Below are 18,688 nucleotides of genomic sequence, written 5' to 3'. Positions count from 1 at the left end.
TTATGTACTTTGGTTTATTTAATATACTTAGTCCAAAGGTTATTTTTATAATAAAAAAGAAAGTTTCCTTCACACTATTCTATAAAAGATGGCACCGTCATTTACGACAGAAGGTTCAAGTTTCTCGAGAAATAGTTCACGGTCTCCAAAACTAGATTCCGCCTCAAACATGTCTGATTGAGACAACAAATATAAAATATTGAATACGCTGTACGAGTTAAAAGAATACTTGCAAAATACAAGTAGCAGTCAATCGAACAAAATACCGTGCTTTAAACATTCTTTCTCGTATGTTACATTCCTCGGTAGAGGTAAATTTCGCTCGAGAAATAAATAAAATATCCGGCAAGTTTGCATCAAAATATTCTAGGATTCTAGGGAATACGATTTTAGTTCCTATCTGCCTCTTCGCTCTCTAACAAACGTTTGTAAGAAATGACAACACTGTAGATGCCTAATAACGGCAACCCTGTACCCAAGGTGGGGGAAGAGATTTTCCGTGTTTGCTAACTTCGATCTCAGTAGTTGAATGGGCTATATGTAGATCCTAAGATCACTGTTCTTTAAACGAATAGGTCGCTCGAAAACCACTAGTTTTTTACCAGGTCGGTATTTCAGTTCGTGGGTGATTTCTCAAATTGTATACATCATTAAAAAGACCATAGAAAACAAATTTCTATGAAACAAACTAAGCATTTTAGCATTTTGAGTGTACAATAACTTTATTATATCGAAGGCTTTTGGAACTAGGGCTGGTCAAATTTTTCTATACTCGATGTATTTGAATAATATCTCATAGTCAACTTCCTTTCACATATACTATGTTTTCAACCCGTAGGAAAAATTCTTTCCACAAAATAATTAACATAAATATTTAAATTTATCTACAATGCACGATTTTGGGGGATCTACGGTCGTACTCGATCATCGTAACAGTAATATTCGAACGGTTTCAGTCTTGGAAACACGTTCGTCGAGCGAACGCTTCGTTTTTTTTTTCTCAACAAAAGAATGTAAACTCGTGGAAGTTTTTTTTAAGAATTTAACGTGCCTGATACGTTTTATTTTGAACGCAACGTCATATTATCAATACCTAACGGTGTGAAGTTACACTGGAATCCAAGCTTGCTTAATCTTTCTAGATAAAGGCGGGCGCGGCATTATTGCGCTTTACAACGGGAACTCGTTTCGGCTCTTGCATCAGTTGAACACGAGACGTCGGTGCCGCAGTTGTTCTTTGTGTCGCCTCTAACCTAACCTGTTGAGCGTCTCTGCGCGTCCTCCGAGCAACTTTTGATATTTTAACGGGCAGTTTCGTCGCGAGGGTCGCCGGAAGAAAATCTACGAAAATGGGCTGCGGAATGGGAATGATAAAATACCTACTCTTCATATTTAATTTCATCTTTGCGGTAAGTAAACTACGAAACGAACCGCTCGAACGGTTCGCGACGCAGTATATTCGATTTGCTCGAAACGATCGAACATATTTTATTACACACATCGAGCCTCTGAATGGAAACGTACAAACTATTCGTCGCACGTTGAAACGGACGTTAATTTCTGCATTTCAAAGATACCTATTATTCTTTCGTAGTTATGTAAAAGATTCGTCGGTGATTCAGAACGGGAGAAAGTTTTTACGTTCAATTTTCTCCGAGCATCCATCACTGCGCTATTTTTAAATTGATAAACGCACTTTCGTTCGATGATATCCGTTATGTTCGACCAGTTGGTTGTTTACACAATTGTTAGAACTTTCGTTCCAATCTTTCAGTCTCGTTAAGAATGTTTTTAACTTCTCGATTAAGCGTCACGCGTGTGATTCGTAACATTTTTAATACATAAATTATTCCAGTTCTTTTACGTGGAACATTTCGTTGTGTGACGCATCGAACGATCAAACGCGAAATTCGTCACTTTAATTTTAATTATTACGTGCTATTGAAACAGCAAAGATACCGTCGTGAAACGTGCCATAATTTCTAAGTCGGTGGTTTTTTTTCACACATGCTTGTTTAAACATACGCCAATGGTAGTGACACAGCGTGAGTCATGCGATAAGGATATCGGTTATAGTTGCAAAAAAATACTTTCGTGAGCTGTCAGTGTTAATCAAACGCTTGGGTAATATTAAAATAATTATCGAACGATTTCGTTTAAATATTTTATAGTTATTGCTTAACTTTGACACGTTGAGTGGTATACGTATTGTTTTAAAGTATTCACAATGATATTAATGTTATACAGAAGTTATATTTTACAAAAGTGTACATCGAAATATCGGTTACCGGAAACCGACGTAGTTGAAACGGAAATAGTAATGGCGGGGGCCGATAGCTACGTCACGGCATTCAATCTGTTAATTCTTCGACGTTACATATTTAAATATGAGAATCTTCGATGCACCAAATGTTTATTTTTAATATAATCATCGATAAAAAATTACTTTTCTCGTGTCTGAACAAATTTTGTTTGGTTTTATTTGTTCGTTACTATTTTTTCTATCGACCTGATAGTTCAAATGCATATACAAGGTGTTCGAGCACATCTGGGAAAAATTTTAATGGGACTGAGGCTTCGTTAAAAAGTTATTAAAAAATTAAATTAAAAATTTTAATATTCTGAAAAAATTATTTTTGGTTGCGAGGGTCAATTATAATTATTTTTGGTGAATAGACATAATCTCGAAATCCTAACCAGTTTCGAGAAAAAAATTCAATAAGTAGAAAACATTCTTCGAAGAAATTAAAAAATTTCAAATCGTTTTAAAAAAATTATATTTAGTTGCAAGGGTCGATTACAATCATTTTTGGTGATTTGACATACCCCCGAAATCTTACGCACTTTCGAGAAAGAAATTCGAGTAGGTGTGAAATATTTTGACAAAATTAAAAAATTTAAAATCGTTTTAAAAAAATTATTTTTAGTTGCAGGAGCCAAGTACAATCATTTTTGGTCAATAGACATACCCCCAAAATCCTACTTATTTTCGAGAAAAAAATTCATTACTGAAAATATAATTTCTGACCAGAAATCTTGCCCTGAAATTTCGTGTGAATCTTTAAAACGTCATAACTTCTGAACGGATTGGACGATTTTAATGTTTAAAAAAGCAAACTACGCATATTTTGGTGGAGAATATGTATAAATCGCAAAAATATTCGAAAAGCTGGTCCTCGACCCCGCAAAATGGGAAAAACCCCATAAAAATGGTCCAATTTTCAAACAGCCATAACTCCTACAATAGTGAATATATTTCAATGAAACTTTTTTCTGAAGTAGAGCTCATGGGTACCTACAATAAAGTATTAGACAACTTTTCTGTAGAGCGTCAAATAAAATTACTAAAAATCAAAAACGAATTTTTAAGAAAAATCGACAGGGGGTAGGTGCCTAAATTTTTCGCCGAAAAAAAAAAATTTTAAATCGTTCTAAAAAAATTAGTTTTAGCTAGGGGGGTCAATTACAATCATTTTTGGTGAATAGACCTACCCCCGAAATCCTATCCACTTTCTAGAAAAAAATTCGAGAAGGTGTGAAATTTTTCGACAAAATTAAAACATTTGGAATCGTTCTAAAAAAATTATTTTTAGTTACGGGGGTCGATTATAAGCATTTTTGGTGAATAGACATACCCCCAAAATCCTACTTATTTTCGAGAAAAAAATTCAGTACGAGCGGAATTTTAAGCATTAATAACTTTTTAACGAAGCCTCTATCAATAAATTAGTATTCTTGATTTTCGTCTTACTTTGGCCTCTAGAATCTCCCATTAAAATTTTACCTCCGGTATAATTGCAATTTTGAATAATAATGTTCGTAGAAATTCTTTTCCAAACGCGACAGAGATAAAACTTGAACGTAAAATTTGAATGCACCAACTGTTTATTTTTAATATAATCATCGATGCAAAAACTACTTTTCACGTGTCTCAACAAATTTTATATACTTTCATTTGTTCGTTACTGCTTTTTTTTATCGACCTGGCAGTTGAAGCGCATATGTATTACACATTTCTTCGGAGAAACTGCTATTTTGAATAATAACGTTCGTAGAAATTCATTTCCAAACGCGATAGAGATAAAACTCATATCGTGCTAGCTTATCAAATTTTACGTTCGAATTCTGCCGTATGTTCTCAATGGTGACAGAAAAGTGGGCAAATGTATATCCTATTCAACTATTAAATAATCGATATAGCCATTCTATTTGTGTCAGGAGGGTGCTGTACTATTCTATGGAACTAGGTTCAACATTTCGAACAACTTCTCTGCATGAATTCTATATAAATTCACGTTCCCTCTCTTTTCTACAGCATACAATATTTCTTCTAAGTTTTATCGAAACGAAAATCGATTATGTAAGTTCGTTCTATGAATAAATACATTATCGTATTTGATAATGGAAAACACTTGCAGGACTGATGGTATCTTCGTGACATTAGAATTCTTAGATTATTGTTTCCGGGTATATATTTTTTTTTTTTTTTATCATGATAAAGCGACGGAGTGTTGCAAGACTATAAGTCATTGTTTCCGGGCAGTTTCCTGCTTTTCGTTGCAGCGCGGCCACGCGCATCGGTTTTCTTGAGAAATAAATTTACGCGTTGACGAGTGACGTACTCGCGAACCATTGGCTTGCCAGAAAATTCCGATCGGTGCTGCGTTTAAAATGGGATAGAGGGAGAGGAGAAGAGCCTCATCTCGCTTATTTTGGCCGAGACGCACTACAGTTGCGTTTTTAGTGTTCGTTCCACGTTCGTCTCGTTCTTACTCCTCGTGCATCGTCTCGATCGTCGTTCCTCGAGACGTTTCAATACGTTTTCTTTGTTTTCGCGCGACCGCGCTGAGCCTTCGAACGGACGATCGATTCCAAGAAGAACCGAGTCGAAATGAGCTGTGTCTTTAATTGTATCAAGTGGTTACTGTATATCTTTAATTTTTTCTTTTTAGTAAGTAATCTTCGTACGTTTACCGATAATCCAGGCAGAAAAAGAATCGATAAGTAGGGTTACTGGACTCCGGGGAGTCGAACGCTGTTTTACCGACCGAATTCTTTAGATCGTTAACGTATTATTTTTGTATATTTAATATCAGGAGAAGAAAAACAATTTGAAAAATATTTCTTCGAATAATATTCGTCGACTTGGTTTTGGATCGTGCGCTAACAGTGATATTCAGTTGTTCCGGTCGTATCGTCTAGCACAGGGGGAGAGAAAAACAGGAATTAGGGGATGGTGGTGCAAACGAGAGAAAAACACGTTTCAGTGTCTAACTTTCGCGGAGGAACGACTAGAATATCGGTTCGAAGCAACGTGTCTGCTTTGCAATGAAACTGCGTCATTTCTCCATGGTCAGAGGGGAACTGGATGTGTAATTCCGTTCTAAATTCCTCGTTTTACTCGGGGAACGCGTGCGTTACGTCATTCCTGACATTTTATAGCTTAATAAAATTGACATTAATATTTTCCTTCTAAACGAATGCCCGTCGAACGAAATTAAAAATATTCCAAACTTCTCAATTGCTTTGTTGAAATTGTGGAAACACCTAATACCTAATTGAAAATAACGAAACTTCATCGTGGGTCTTCGAACTTCAGAAATTTATAAATTATTCGTTCAGATTATATTCCAGTGTTTACAAAGCAAACGATTCCGTGGCTAATGTTTTCGTGACATCGTTGGTGTCTCTGCTAACCGAGAAATTATCTTGAGTTCCCTGCATTATGAGTCAGGTTATTAAGTACTAACGCATTCTTTGTCTCGTGTTACGATCGTGTGAAATAAAATTCTTTTCATGATTGAATCTAGTCATGCGATGTTTGCACATTTTGATAAGTACTCCATAAGAATTCTTACGTAATTCAAGACTTCTTTCGAATCAAACTGGTGATTTGATCAGTACGTGCAGTGATTACAATAAATAGATTAGTTATTAGAAATTATTTTTTTAAATGGTAACAGTGATATGCAGTATTAAAACTGATATCGATATTATTTCTATACTAATATTACCAGCAATGCAATGTTAATCGTACTTGTAATATTAATATTAGAATTGGCTTTGCACATTTCGATAAGTACTCCATAATAATTGTTAAGTAATTCAAGACTTCTTTCGAATCAAACTGGTGATTTGATCAGTGCAGTGGTCACAATAAATGGATTAGTTATTAGAAATTATTTTTTTGAATGGTAACAATGATATATAGTATTAAAACTGATATCGATATTATTACTATACTAATATTACCAGCAATGCAATGTTAATCGTACTTGTAATATTAATATTAGAATTGGCTTTGCACATTTCGATAAGTACTCCATAATAATTGTTAAGTAATTCAAGACTTCTTTCGAATCAAACTGGTGATTTGATCAGTGCAGTGGTCACAATAAATGGATTAGTTATTAGAAATTATTTTTTTAAATGGTAACAGTGATATACAGTATTAAAACTGATATCGATATTATTTCTATACTAATATTACCAGCAATGCAATGTTAATCGTACTTGTAATATTAATATTAGAATCTGCTTCTCCTTGCTCAAATACCTTTCCAGCGTTATTTATCTGCAATTCTTCCTGTTCACCCGCCCATCAGATTACGGTTATGGACGTGTGCCAGTGATCATATTTTTCCTTTGCATACTATTATAATATTCAGCGCTGATTCCTGTAGTAATATTACTGTTATTGCGTAAACTGTCGTACAACGCAGTGAAAATCCCAACAGAGTAGAGACCAGCAATGCGAATAAAAGTATCATTTCAACCACAATCGTATACCCAATTATAGTAGCAAGAAATTACGTTCATGCAAGATCCTTTTACGTAACCCGAGAATCATTTCCTAGCGTACCAACATCGATCACATATCGCACACAAAACACGACGATTTACGCGTTTCCTCTTTTACGAGCCTAGCACAAGGTGATACAACGCGCGCAAATGAACGTAGCTTTAGATAAAATGTAGTTCCCCCGACGCGTATAACATAGGTGTTGGCGCGAGGAGCAATAATTGGCACGTAGGACGAGATTGCAGCGCGGACCAAGGCTGAGACTAACAAATCTGAATGAAAACTGCAACGTTTCAAAGTGTACCGGATGATCTTTAAAATTGTTCCTGCGGTTGGAAACCTCAGTAACTCTTTTTCAATAGCAGTGCTATTCGAAGAAGCATTCGACGTCGATAAAATTCCTTTTAACTCGCGACTGTTAGACACCGTCGAACGTGACTCACGCTGTTCTAAAACGTTTCCATTCGAATGTAGCAGAGAGCAACAAGATTGGCCGTGCTGACCTTTCTCCCTATGGTTGTCGTTCAATAGGTTTCCCCTATGAATTCACGTTCGTTGCTCGGTCCACAACGTGATGTCCGACGACGAGCTTCGCACGCACCGGAAAGAGACGTGTTACATATGCGCGTCGTGTGGCCTCTCCACGCCCAGACTTAGTAACAACGTGCTATGCACGTTTCGCGACTTCTCCTTATTAGTACTCAGAACTAAAACTCCTGCTGCATGGCCTGTAAGCATTCATTAAAAATCTGAAACGTTTTTGACCTAGTACGTCGGTTCTCTTCGGTATAATTCTCTATACAAGGCGCATTGAATAATTGGAACGGTTTACAGGGTAAACGTGTCGGCCATTTAAACCATAATGAAAATTCAACGTGTGATTATCGTCAACAAATTATTTTCTGAACATTTTATATATTTCTGTAATCGTTAATGCACTTTCAAAATATCTGTTCGTTTAATAATTTATAGTCTCTTTTCTAATGCATACTTTCAAGCATAGTCGCTTTTAAAAATGTAAGAATAGACAGTTCATTATGATTTTTTTTACAAAGGCTGTTATTTCCTGAACACTTTATATCTATGTAATTATTAACGCACTTTGAAAATATCTGTTCGTTTAATAATACAGGGTGTTCAGCCACCCCTGGGAAAAATTTTAATGGGAGATTCTAGAGGCCAAAATAAGACGAAAATCAAGAATACTAATTTATTGATAGAGGCTTCGTTAAAAAGTTATTAATGCTTAAAATTCCGCTCGTACTGAATTTTTTTCTCGAAAATAAGTAGGATTTTGGGGGTATGTCTATTCACCAAAAATGCTTATAATCGACCCTCGCAACTAAAAATAATTTTTTTAGAACGATTCGAAATGTTTTAATTTTGTCGAAAAATTTCACACCTTCTCGAATTTTTTTCTAGAAAGTGGATAGGATTTCGGGGGTAGGTCTATTCACCAAAAATAATTGTATTTGACCCCCCTAGCTAAAACTAATTTTTTTAGAACGATTTAAAATTTTTTTTTTTCGGCGAAAAATTTAGGCACCTACCCCCTGTCGATTTTTCTTAAAAATTCGTTTTTGATTTTTAGTAATTTTATTTGACGCTCTACAGAAAAGTTGTCTAATACTTTATTGTAGGTACCCATGAGCTCTACTTCAGAAAAAAGTTTCATTCAAATATATTCACTATTGTAGGAGTTATGGCTGTTTGAAAATTGGACCATTTTTATGGAGTTTTTCTCATTTTACAGGATCAAGGATCATCTTTTTCATTATTGTTAGAATTTCTACATATTCTCCACCAAAATACGCGTACTTTGCTTTTTTATACATTAAAATCGTCCAATCCGTTCAGAAGTTATGACGTTTTAAAGATTCACACGAAATTTCAGGGCAAGATTTCTGGCCAGAAATTATATTTTCAGTAATGAATTTTTTTCTCGAAAATAAGTAGGATTTTGGGGGTATGTCTATTGACCAAAAATGATTGTACTTGGCTCCTGCAACTGGAAATAATTTTTTTAGAACGATTTGAAATTTTTTAATTTTGTCGAAAAATTTGTCAACCTACGCCAATTTTTTTCTCGAAACTGGTTAGGAATTCGAGGGTATGTCTATTCATAAAAAATGATTGTAATTGACCCCCCTAGCTAAAACTAATTTTTCCAGAACGATTTGAAATTTCTGAATTTAATTCTTAATAACTTTTTAACGAAGCCTCCATCAACAAATTGGTATTCCTGATTTTCGTCTTATTTTGGCCTCTAGAATCCCCCATTAAAATTTTTCCCAGGGTTGGCCGAACACTCTGTATTTTAATTTATAGTCTCTTTTCTAATGCATACTCTCAACTTTTAAAGGAGGTCTTTAAGAAAGCAGTTTTGTATGATTTTGATTACAAAGTTTATATTTGGAGACTTGGAGCAAAGCCAATAAAGTAAACACGTACCAAATTGATATTTATATGCTGATACATCTAGGTAGAGGTAATATTTGAATACTTATAGAATGTTCAATTTAAAAATACCGGGTCAAGGTGCAGTTAGCGAGTTTCTACCAAGATTGAGACTGTCGTGAAAATCGTCGATGATGGGTAACTGTCTTCGCGTGAAACCTGTGCGGCCATTAAAGTGTTAAGCCATAAACTTGGAACGACGAACAAGCGCTCACAACTGTCTGGCCGTAACGGACCAACAGGTTTTAAGTTTTCTTAGATTTCCTGACTCGGTGGACGACCGGGAAAATCCACAGGTTGCCAGATCGCAGACATTTTTAAATAAAGCATCGTTGTGATCACGAGTTTCCTAACGTCGTGATCCACTGTGAATTTATATGAGTTTCTACAATCGATGTTTGATCAAATGTAATTTCTCATTCACTCTGACTGTTCTCTATATGTTTTCACAGTTTCCTATTCGCCCTAATCGTTTCTCATTTTCTTTTATTGTTGAAAACAAGGGAGAATCTCGTTTCGAAGTGAAAATTTCTCTTTAATTTACAGTCCAGTCCTATAAACTCTGAAGGATATTGCATTATGTTAATAATGATGTAACGATAACAGACGTTAATGATAGAGCACTATGAATAATGAATGCAATGAATCATTATGATACGTGTATAAGCAATTGCTGTACTTTTTTTTTACGTACCAGTTCTTCCCATTCATGCTTAGTGGTATTAATGGCCAGGAATTCGGAGATATTGCCAAGTCGCGTAATGTATATTTTGTGAGCTATTGCACGCTTATCGATCACTTTTATACGTGATGTCAGAAATTTTGTTCCGAATTAGTCACCCGAGAAATAGGTTACACGGGAAAGTAGATACGTACGAAACATGACTAACGATAAAAGAAACACTGCTATCAAAATTAACGAGTACAAGTATGACTGGGATTTTCTTGATAGGTATCATAATTACCGTATGAATAATGTTTTCCATTCGTGTACTTGTCCAGGAATACTTTTCTCTAACGAGTTATGTAATCTTTAATCAAATATATCGGTTTGAAAGCTACGTTAATTTACTTTTGACATGTTTCGTTATTAATATAGTATTCTGTGTACAAAGCTATTGCTATCTCGTATAAAGTATTTCGGTGTATGAACACTTTTATTTCTTTTCGAACATTTTATCTTAGAATAATTGGAAAACCAGTTCGTTAAGAGTTACTGTATGCTTACGGTACGGTTTATCTTTGACAAGAAAGCGTGATATTCATTTTAAGAGATAAGGACACCGGTTATACTGGTTATTTTTTAATATCTTTACGTCCTGGTTTTTAGAGATTTATCAATGTTTCGACAGATATATTATAATCGATCTGAACACGATAAAATGGAGTATCGAATGCAAGTAATTGGTCGTTGGTGTTACAGACTGAATATTATTTTGTCCTTTGCTATTGATGGAGTAATAAGAAAGGTCGTTCTGGGTCTTTTGGACAAATTCCGGTAGACCGTGTCTGCCGACAAAAGAATGTTGTTTCATGACTTGACCCGCGGCGAGGTTCAAAGCACGTCGTGCATCCTGTTTACAACGATAGTATCTTCAAGTCAACTGTTCGGTCAAGGGTACTTTCTCGCCAACGAAATCCGTTATTCTCCACTTTCTTTCAAAGCACTTAATTCTGTCTCGACTTTGGTAGAAACGAATGCAATATGATTTCCTAGTTCCCCTAAAAATATTCACGATTGCAGCTTTCGGTGTATTTTTAAAAAACATTTATTCGTTGATAGACGAGCGAAAACGTGGTCAAAATTCACGAATTAATCAACTATTTCTGTTCGTTATTAAAGAATAGAATTTGCTTAACTCTTTGCCTGGTTTGAGAAACTTTATTGTGTATACTGGCACCTAGAATTCTATGGAAGGCAGTTAGTGAGTCATCCACATGTGGTTTCTTTCGACCGTTTGCGCGCAGATTCAAGAGATCGTATGAGAATCTTAAAAAATAACTTCTCAAGTCGCGACGTCCTTTTGTGCCACAGCAGTCCGTTTCAGTCAAGGTCTCATATTGTACAAAACAACGGGTTTTGTTACATTCTGTGACGAGTACAGTTTGCAAAACTGGAATCGCGCGTTCTTAGAGGTATGGAGGTCGATAGACAGTCACTCACGAAAGTCTTCGTACTTTGCCATAATAAAGATCATTTTGATTTAAATAAACGATAATGCTCATTTAATATTATATTTACGTCGTTAACACGTTTATTGCCACGAATATTTTCCATGTATACAGGGTGTTCGGCTATCCTTGGAAAAATTTTAATGGGAGATTCTAGAGGCCAAAATGAGACGAAAATCAAGAATATCAATTTCTTCACTGAGGCTTCCTTAAAAAGTTATTAAAAAATTAAATTAAAAAATTTCAAATCGTTCTAGAAAAATTATTTTCGATTACGGGAGTCAATTACAATCATTTTTGGTGATTAGACATACCCCCGAAATCCTACGCACTTTCCAGAAAAAAATTCTTTACCGAAAATACAATGTCTGACCATACCATTGATTTATTCCCCTGAAATTCCATACATATCTTTAAAACGTCATAACTTCTGAACGAATTGGACGATTTTAATGTTTAAAAAAGCAAACTACGCGTATTTTAATGGAGAATATGTACAAATCGCAAAAATATTCGAAAAATTGATCCTTGACCCCGTAGAATGAAAAAAACCTCATAAAAATGGTCCAATATTCGAACAGCCATAACTCCTACAATAGTAAATATATTTCAATGAAACTTTTTTCTGAAGTAGAGCTCATGGGTACCTACAAAAAAGTATTACACAATTTTTCTGTAGGGCGTCAAATGAAATTACTAAAAATCGAAAACGAATTTTTAAGAAAAATCGACAGGGGGTAGGTGCCTAAATTTTTCGGCGAAACTAACAAATTTCAAATCGTTCTAAAAAAATTAGTTTTAGCTAGGGGGATCAATTACAATCATTTTTGGTGAATAGACATACCCTCGAATTCTTAACCAGTTTTGAGAAAAAAATTGGCGTAGGTTGACAAATTTTTCGACAAAATTAAAAAATTTCAAATCGTTCTAAAAAAATTATTTCTAGTTGCAGGGGTCGATTACAATAATTTTTGGTCATTAGACATACCCTCGAAATCCTACCCACTTTCTAGAAAAAAATTCAGTTACGAGCGAAACTTGAAACGTTAATAACTTTTTAACGAAGCCTCCATCAACAAATTAGTATTCTTGATTTTCGTCTTATTTTGGCCTCTAGAATCTCCCATTAAAATTTTTCCCAGGGATGGCCGAACTGTATAGGTGCACACAACGTTTGTTAAAATTAACATTATTTAAAAGTTTCACTCTGATATTGAATTTTTCGAAAGCATATATACTATAAATCATTGTTTCATTGAAAGTAATTCCACTTCATTGGCAATGTCGGTTGACGATGTCGGTTTAACTAATTAGTATTAATAACGTGCCTATGATGGCCACTAACGTCAAACGCTATTAATACGTGGGGTAATGTTAACTGCAAGCATAATATACAACGCCTAAATCGAGTTAGTCACTTTTAATGGTTCATTAATGTTAAGATTGGCGTACGTTGAAAATGTATCATTTATCAACTTTGGTGTGCGATTATTAAGCTAGTTAATCCTTCATCTTAATTATTATATTTGTTCCTAAATAATTAATAGTGCTCATCATACTACGTTACATAGTATACTTGAATGTGTTTATCGATTTCCCTGGAAATATAAACCGGCTCACTATTAACTATGTCAAAGTTGCATCGATACACATACGCATCATTTACTACTATGGTAACCTACATTTTTTAACGGTTCGAGCGATTTATGAATCTGTTTTTATATAAACGCAGAATATTTTAAAATTACTGCAAATCAGATTACATTTTTCGTCATGTTGTATCTTCGATTATATTTTTAGTTTACGGAGATTGTGTATATATTTTTAATCCGTTGAATGTGAGGTTCAAGTCGTCTCGAGGAACATAAACGCGAATAGGATGATGTCATCCAGTTTGGTGATCAAATCTACGCTCCCGGCGATGTTATCGTAACATCGATCATGATGATCGGAGAAGCTCGATCTTTAACGATTTGTTTTTCTCTGAAAATAAATTCCACCAATAAACTACTAAATAATATTGAATTGGAAGTCTAATTCTAAACACAGAACTCTATTCCTGAAGTCTAAATGAGTGTTAGAAGGTATACAGTAAATCTTAGTTTAGTTAATTTAGTTTTTCACGAAAATTAAAAAACATTCGTACGATCCACGATGAAATGATAGCACATTCAAGCGTTTCTAGTGTTCACTCGATCGAGTGTTAGATTCATTGTATATAAATGAAATCTAATATAAATTGTATTTCTTAAATATTTCATTCGAAAATCGGTCGCGAAAGAAAACTAGACGGTGAAAGACAAACATTATTGTCAGTTTAAAAATTTGCGAAAAATATGAACAGATGCAGGAAGGTAATCTACAATTTATTTATAAACTCTGATAACTATGGAAAAGCCGTCGACAATCCGGTAATCGCGAATAACGAGCAACGTTCAATACAGTAAACATTTTTGTTCAATACAGTAATACATAGCTGAAGAAATTGATGTCGAAGTTCGTTATTAGAAATCGAAAATATATAAAGTTTGGTAAAATATTATTTCAAGATACAGATTGTAGAAGAATTTCCCTGAGTATATTAGTCTTCATTAATCATAGTTAGAGAGTTAATCAAACAGGAATAAATTATAGATATTGTTCTTTTAATAATTCATAATCAAACAGAAAGTATTAATTTTTTTTTAATAGACATTCAGGGTTGCATGTCACACACTTAGATCCGTCGTAATACTTTTTGCAAAGAATCAATTGCTTGATTTATAAACGTTTCCCTTCTTTTCTCCTATTTAAATAATGCAAATGATCCGTTAAACATACGGTAAAGTATGTCGTACAAAGAAAAACATGTTTGAAAGTAACTCGAGACCTACTCTCTGATAAAACTGATACGAGACATTCGAAGTCGTCGGAACTATAGTCGAAGGCAGATATCAAGTGATATATTCACGTTGGTCACTCAAGTTAAATAACATACATATACACGTGTGACGGTCTCATCATCGATCACAATAATTCTGAACGAATGTAAAGCACTGAAACAGCATGTCTACAACGTGTCAAGGATACAATATACAAAGTGAGTGACCTATTTGAATCAATCCACGTAAGCACAGAATATTGGAACTATTCAAATATCCAACAAATGATCACAAAAATTTAAGATTAAAGTTTCTTTAGAGGCCAGAAGATTTTCACTTTCCAATCCATGAGGAAGGAATCGTTCACATCACTAATGTTTATCATAAATATTTTAATAGATTTATGAAAATATTGTTTCCAATTAAAGTAGTATTAAAGAATGTATCACTGTGACGTGTCCCTATCGATTTACTTTTGTTCTTTGAAACTATGCTTTCAGGAGAGACTGTACTAATGATTGGTATTAGTCGAGGTCATTTTTCTAAGTTCTAAGAACACTCTTGGAACGGATATCATTAGTTGACGTTAACACAATTATCAAAATTTTCACTATATTTCACTTTTATAAATTATCACCTAATACTCGTGTGAAATTTTGTTAGAAATGAGATAACAATGTTTGTGTTAATGTACCTTCATTGACGTATCTATTTTATCACGATTTTGCTATGTTTCCAGGTAAACAGTATCATTCGATTTCTTGGTAATATTTGTGAAATATAATCTTATCGTAATTTAATTAGGTATCATAAGTGTTCACAGTGATTTCACTACTGCCTTCTGCGGAAGATCTAGTGATGCAATTTAAAAAAATTGACACTGTTATTCCTTACACTTCCAATTTCTTCCATTCGTCCTGTAAGAAATGTTTGAATTTGTTTCACGCATATTATTAAAATAAAAATAATTATATTTTGTATTTCCTACCTTGTATCACGATTAAGGCGAGTATTGGTCGATTACAGCAGCGACGATACGTAACATTATTGCATTATGGTTGCCCGATAACGCGATATGACTCTGTTATTATGAAAAATATTTATGCATTCGATATATATTATTGTTATTGAATCTGGTTCTATCGTAATCGAGCAAAACATTTTTTCCCCAAGTAGTTGAACATAAGACGTTAAATATTGCAATACGAACAAGTAACCGAAAACGTTAGGGGCTTATCTTTATTCGTTATGATAAATATTATTGATACTGTGTCAAAAAATTATCTTTCCACGACGTCCAAACGTTGTCTGCAAGTACGTTGAACCATCTGGCTTGCACCTGGAACATGACCTAAATTCACGTACAGGATATTCGCAATCGTAGTGTACCGCATACAGAATGTTCAATGCCAACCGGTTGATATTGCGCAATATGATGTAATAAGTGCCTCTGTTGTCAGTGGCGCAAGTCGTCCCAGTCTTTAATCTTAGACCAGTATAGAAATACGAAAATTAAACCAATTGACAATTGTTGACAATAGATATAACGATTTCTGTAAAGTGGTCGATATCTGACGAGTATATTCTTTGATAGGAATTTCTTAAATTACGAGTTTATTTACAAATGGAGACCATTTTGACCCGTGATTCATTTTGGAATTGTAAAGTATTAATTTTTACTAAATAGTAATAGCAACGGTATGCAAACTTGTAAAAAACAAACGATAATAATAAATATACATAATAATGCAGAATTACGATCGAAACGCGAAATAACAATTAAAGTATTAAAAATAAATGCCTTGAAAGGAAACATTTCGACGAATATTTAATTGTGATATTGTTGCAACAGGTATGTGGCTTAGGTATCGTGGCCATTGCTGTCGTTTTACACCTTCAGCTCTCACAAGTAACCAAATTCATGGATACGAATTTTATGTTCCCATCGATATCATTGATGGTTATCGGTAGCATTATTTTCTTGGTTTCGTTCTTCGGATGTTGTGGTGCCATTCGGGAAAGTCATTGCATGACTGTCACAGTAAGTAAACGAATATTGTTATTTAATTGTAAGCAATGCCATACCTAGAAACAAATGTTTGTTGAATCGTATAGTACATTTATAAAATGCTTGTCAGATTTAATGAATTACAATCTTTTGAAAAAGACGAGCATTGCACGTTTCTAAGCACAAATTGAGCACAAATTCTAAGCTACAAATTACAAATGATAAAACGAGCTCATGGCACGATAAATTGTTACACGTATCGATCACTCGATGTTTCTTTTCATAGTTTGCGTCGTGCCTCCTTTTCATCTTGCTTATACAAGTGGCGGTCGCAGTATACTCTTTCGTTGTTCTTTCAAACAACGACAATCGCGTCAACATTGCAGACGGTTACAAGAAGATATTCCAGAGTTATTATCTAAACCATGAAGACGAAGGTTTTGTGGACTTCATTCAAAATGAAGTGAGTATCCAAGTGTTTACATATTCTTGAACAAGTCCACATTTATTTTTAGATGTACTCAAATTTGGAATACTTTGTTACAGTTACATTGCTGTGGTGTTACCTCTTCGAGTGATTTCTACCGTCTTCAAAATTCTACCAATACCATTCCTGCCAGTTGCTGCGGTAAACAACCAAAAGAGATTTGTGAACCAAAGGAGTCGTATCCGGATGGTTGTGGGTCTACATTAACAGATGCCTTTAAAAAAGCAGGAACTGTGTTAGGTGGTGTTGCTATAGGCATTGCTGGAGTCGAGGTAAGTTCATTATCCGTTGTTCATTATTAAAGTAATCACTAATATATATTTTTGTCGATTAGACACATGTAATTTTTTTTTTTAAATATATCTATTCATCCCTGGGAAAAATTTTACTGGGAGATTCTAGGAGCCGAAATAAGACGAAAATGAAGAACAGCAATTTGTCGATGGAGGCTTCGTTAAAAAGTTATTAGCGTTTAAAGTTTCGTCTGTAGAGCGGCGATCAGCGAACAGCTGCGTACGCGTGATAGTGGTTCTCACTCAGAAAACCGTAAGGCTGTCGATACGTCAGTAAGTAGAGCTTCTCGTGTTAAGTGAGAACCACTATCGCGTGCACGCCAGCTGATCGCAGATTCTACAGGCGGAACTTTAGACGTTAATAATTTTTAAACGAAGCCTCAATCAACAAATTGGTATTCTTCATTTTCGTCTCATTTTGGTCCTTAGAATCTACCATTAAAATTTTTCCCAGGGGTGACTGAACACCCCGTATATTTTTGCCAATTAGACACGTTTAATTTTGTTTTTAAATCACTAATGTCTATTTCCTGTCCTCGTAAAGGATTTGCATAACATTTACATTTAAACTTCCATTAATGCGCCTACTAAAACCTATACGTACACGTATATTATTGTATTATGTTCCAGTTGATCGGCATAATTTTCTCACTTTACTTGGCGAACTCCATTAAGAATGCCGAGCGCAGAGGTTACAGAGTGTAAAAAGCTTAACAAGCGTAAGGAGAATTATAAACACTACGAGAAACATTAATGCAATTATAACATTATTTTACCATAATTAAAATTGCAGATTGCAATGCAACAAATTTAGACAGTCTGTACAAATGATGAAGGAGTAAACCAGATGCGGGGAAGTGCCTTTCATTGTAATTTGGAATATAATTTTGCTTTAAGCTTTTGACCTTTGTATGTGATATTGAATGTATAAACATATTATTTAATGTATTTTTTACTTTGATATTTTCATTAATTTGAATATATTTTCTATCCATGGTAGATGGAAACACAGTAGTAATAATATTAATAGTAATAATAATAATAGTAATAATGATAATGATAATGATAATAATAATAATAATAATAATAATAATAATAATAATAATACCAACAATCGGTGCAAAATGTTTTTAGAAGCCCGGCAGCTATACTTTGTTCTTAACTCCTATAATACTAAATATAACTTACCTAGCATTTGTGCACATAATTCAGAAAAATCGATTTCCAATGACCCCGAACAATAATTGTTTTTTTTTTTTTTTTTTTTTTTTGGAATTATAATTTGCAATCTCTTAAATGAGAAATTATATTCTAATGTACTTTACCTCGGGTAATGAGATACTAAATCACAATGAGCGTTACGTAGTCCCGCGATTGTGTAAAAAATATTTTTGTAATAACATTTTAATAATTCCATTATTATTTCCGGAGTGTAATATCGAATCATATACATTTCACATTTAATAAAATCTATTATGTCCAAATTAGCGTGTTTTTGTCATTGATTATGCATGTTGTGATGTTAAAAAGAATCTAATTTAAAATACACATCTAATGGCATTTTTGATCATAGTAAATTTTGATATTTACGCTTTATCATATTCCCAA

The 18,688-nt window shown here is 34.1% G+C and overlaps 1 protein-coding gene across 2 annotated transcripts; it reads left to right on the top strand.

Moving 5' to 3' along the window:
- Positions 1-501: 501 nt before the first annotated feature.
- Positions 502-18,194, top strand: Tspan6 (tetraspanin 6). 2 transcript variants are annotated; one of them, XM_076762501.1, is made up of 7 exons: positions 502-605; positions 1,143-1,409; positions 16,145-16,333; positions 16,587-16,763; positions 16,847-17,059; positions 17,711-17,799; positions 17,874-18,194. In XM_076762501.1, exons 2-6 carry the CDS (start codon positions 1,350-1,352, stop codon positions 17,783-17,785), a joined length of 714 nt encoding a protein of 237 aa, XP_076618616.1. In that variant the 5' UTR covers positions 502-605; positions 1,143-1,349; the 3' UTR covers positions 17,786-17,799; positions 17,874-18,194. The 2 variants fall into 2 exon arrangements, with proteins under 2 accessions (XP_076618616.1, XP_076618617.1); XM_076762502.1 differs by lacking the exons at positions 502-605; positions 1,143-1,409 and adding an exon at positions 4,740-4,951.
- The last annotated feature ends 494 nt before the right edge of the window (positions 18,195-18,688 follow it).

Source organism: Colletes latitarsis, chromosome 3, assembly GCF_051014445.1.
Source record: "Colletes latitarsis isolate SP2378_abdomen chromosome 3, iyColLati1, whole genome shotgun sequence".
Taxonomy (NCBI): domain Eukaryota; kingdom Metazoa; phylum Arthropoda; class Insecta; order Hymenoptera; family Colletidae; genus Colletes; species Colletes latitarsis.
The sequence above is the reverse complement of the archived record's forward strand: the minus strand, read 5'-3'. Positions and strand labels throughout refer to the sequence as shown.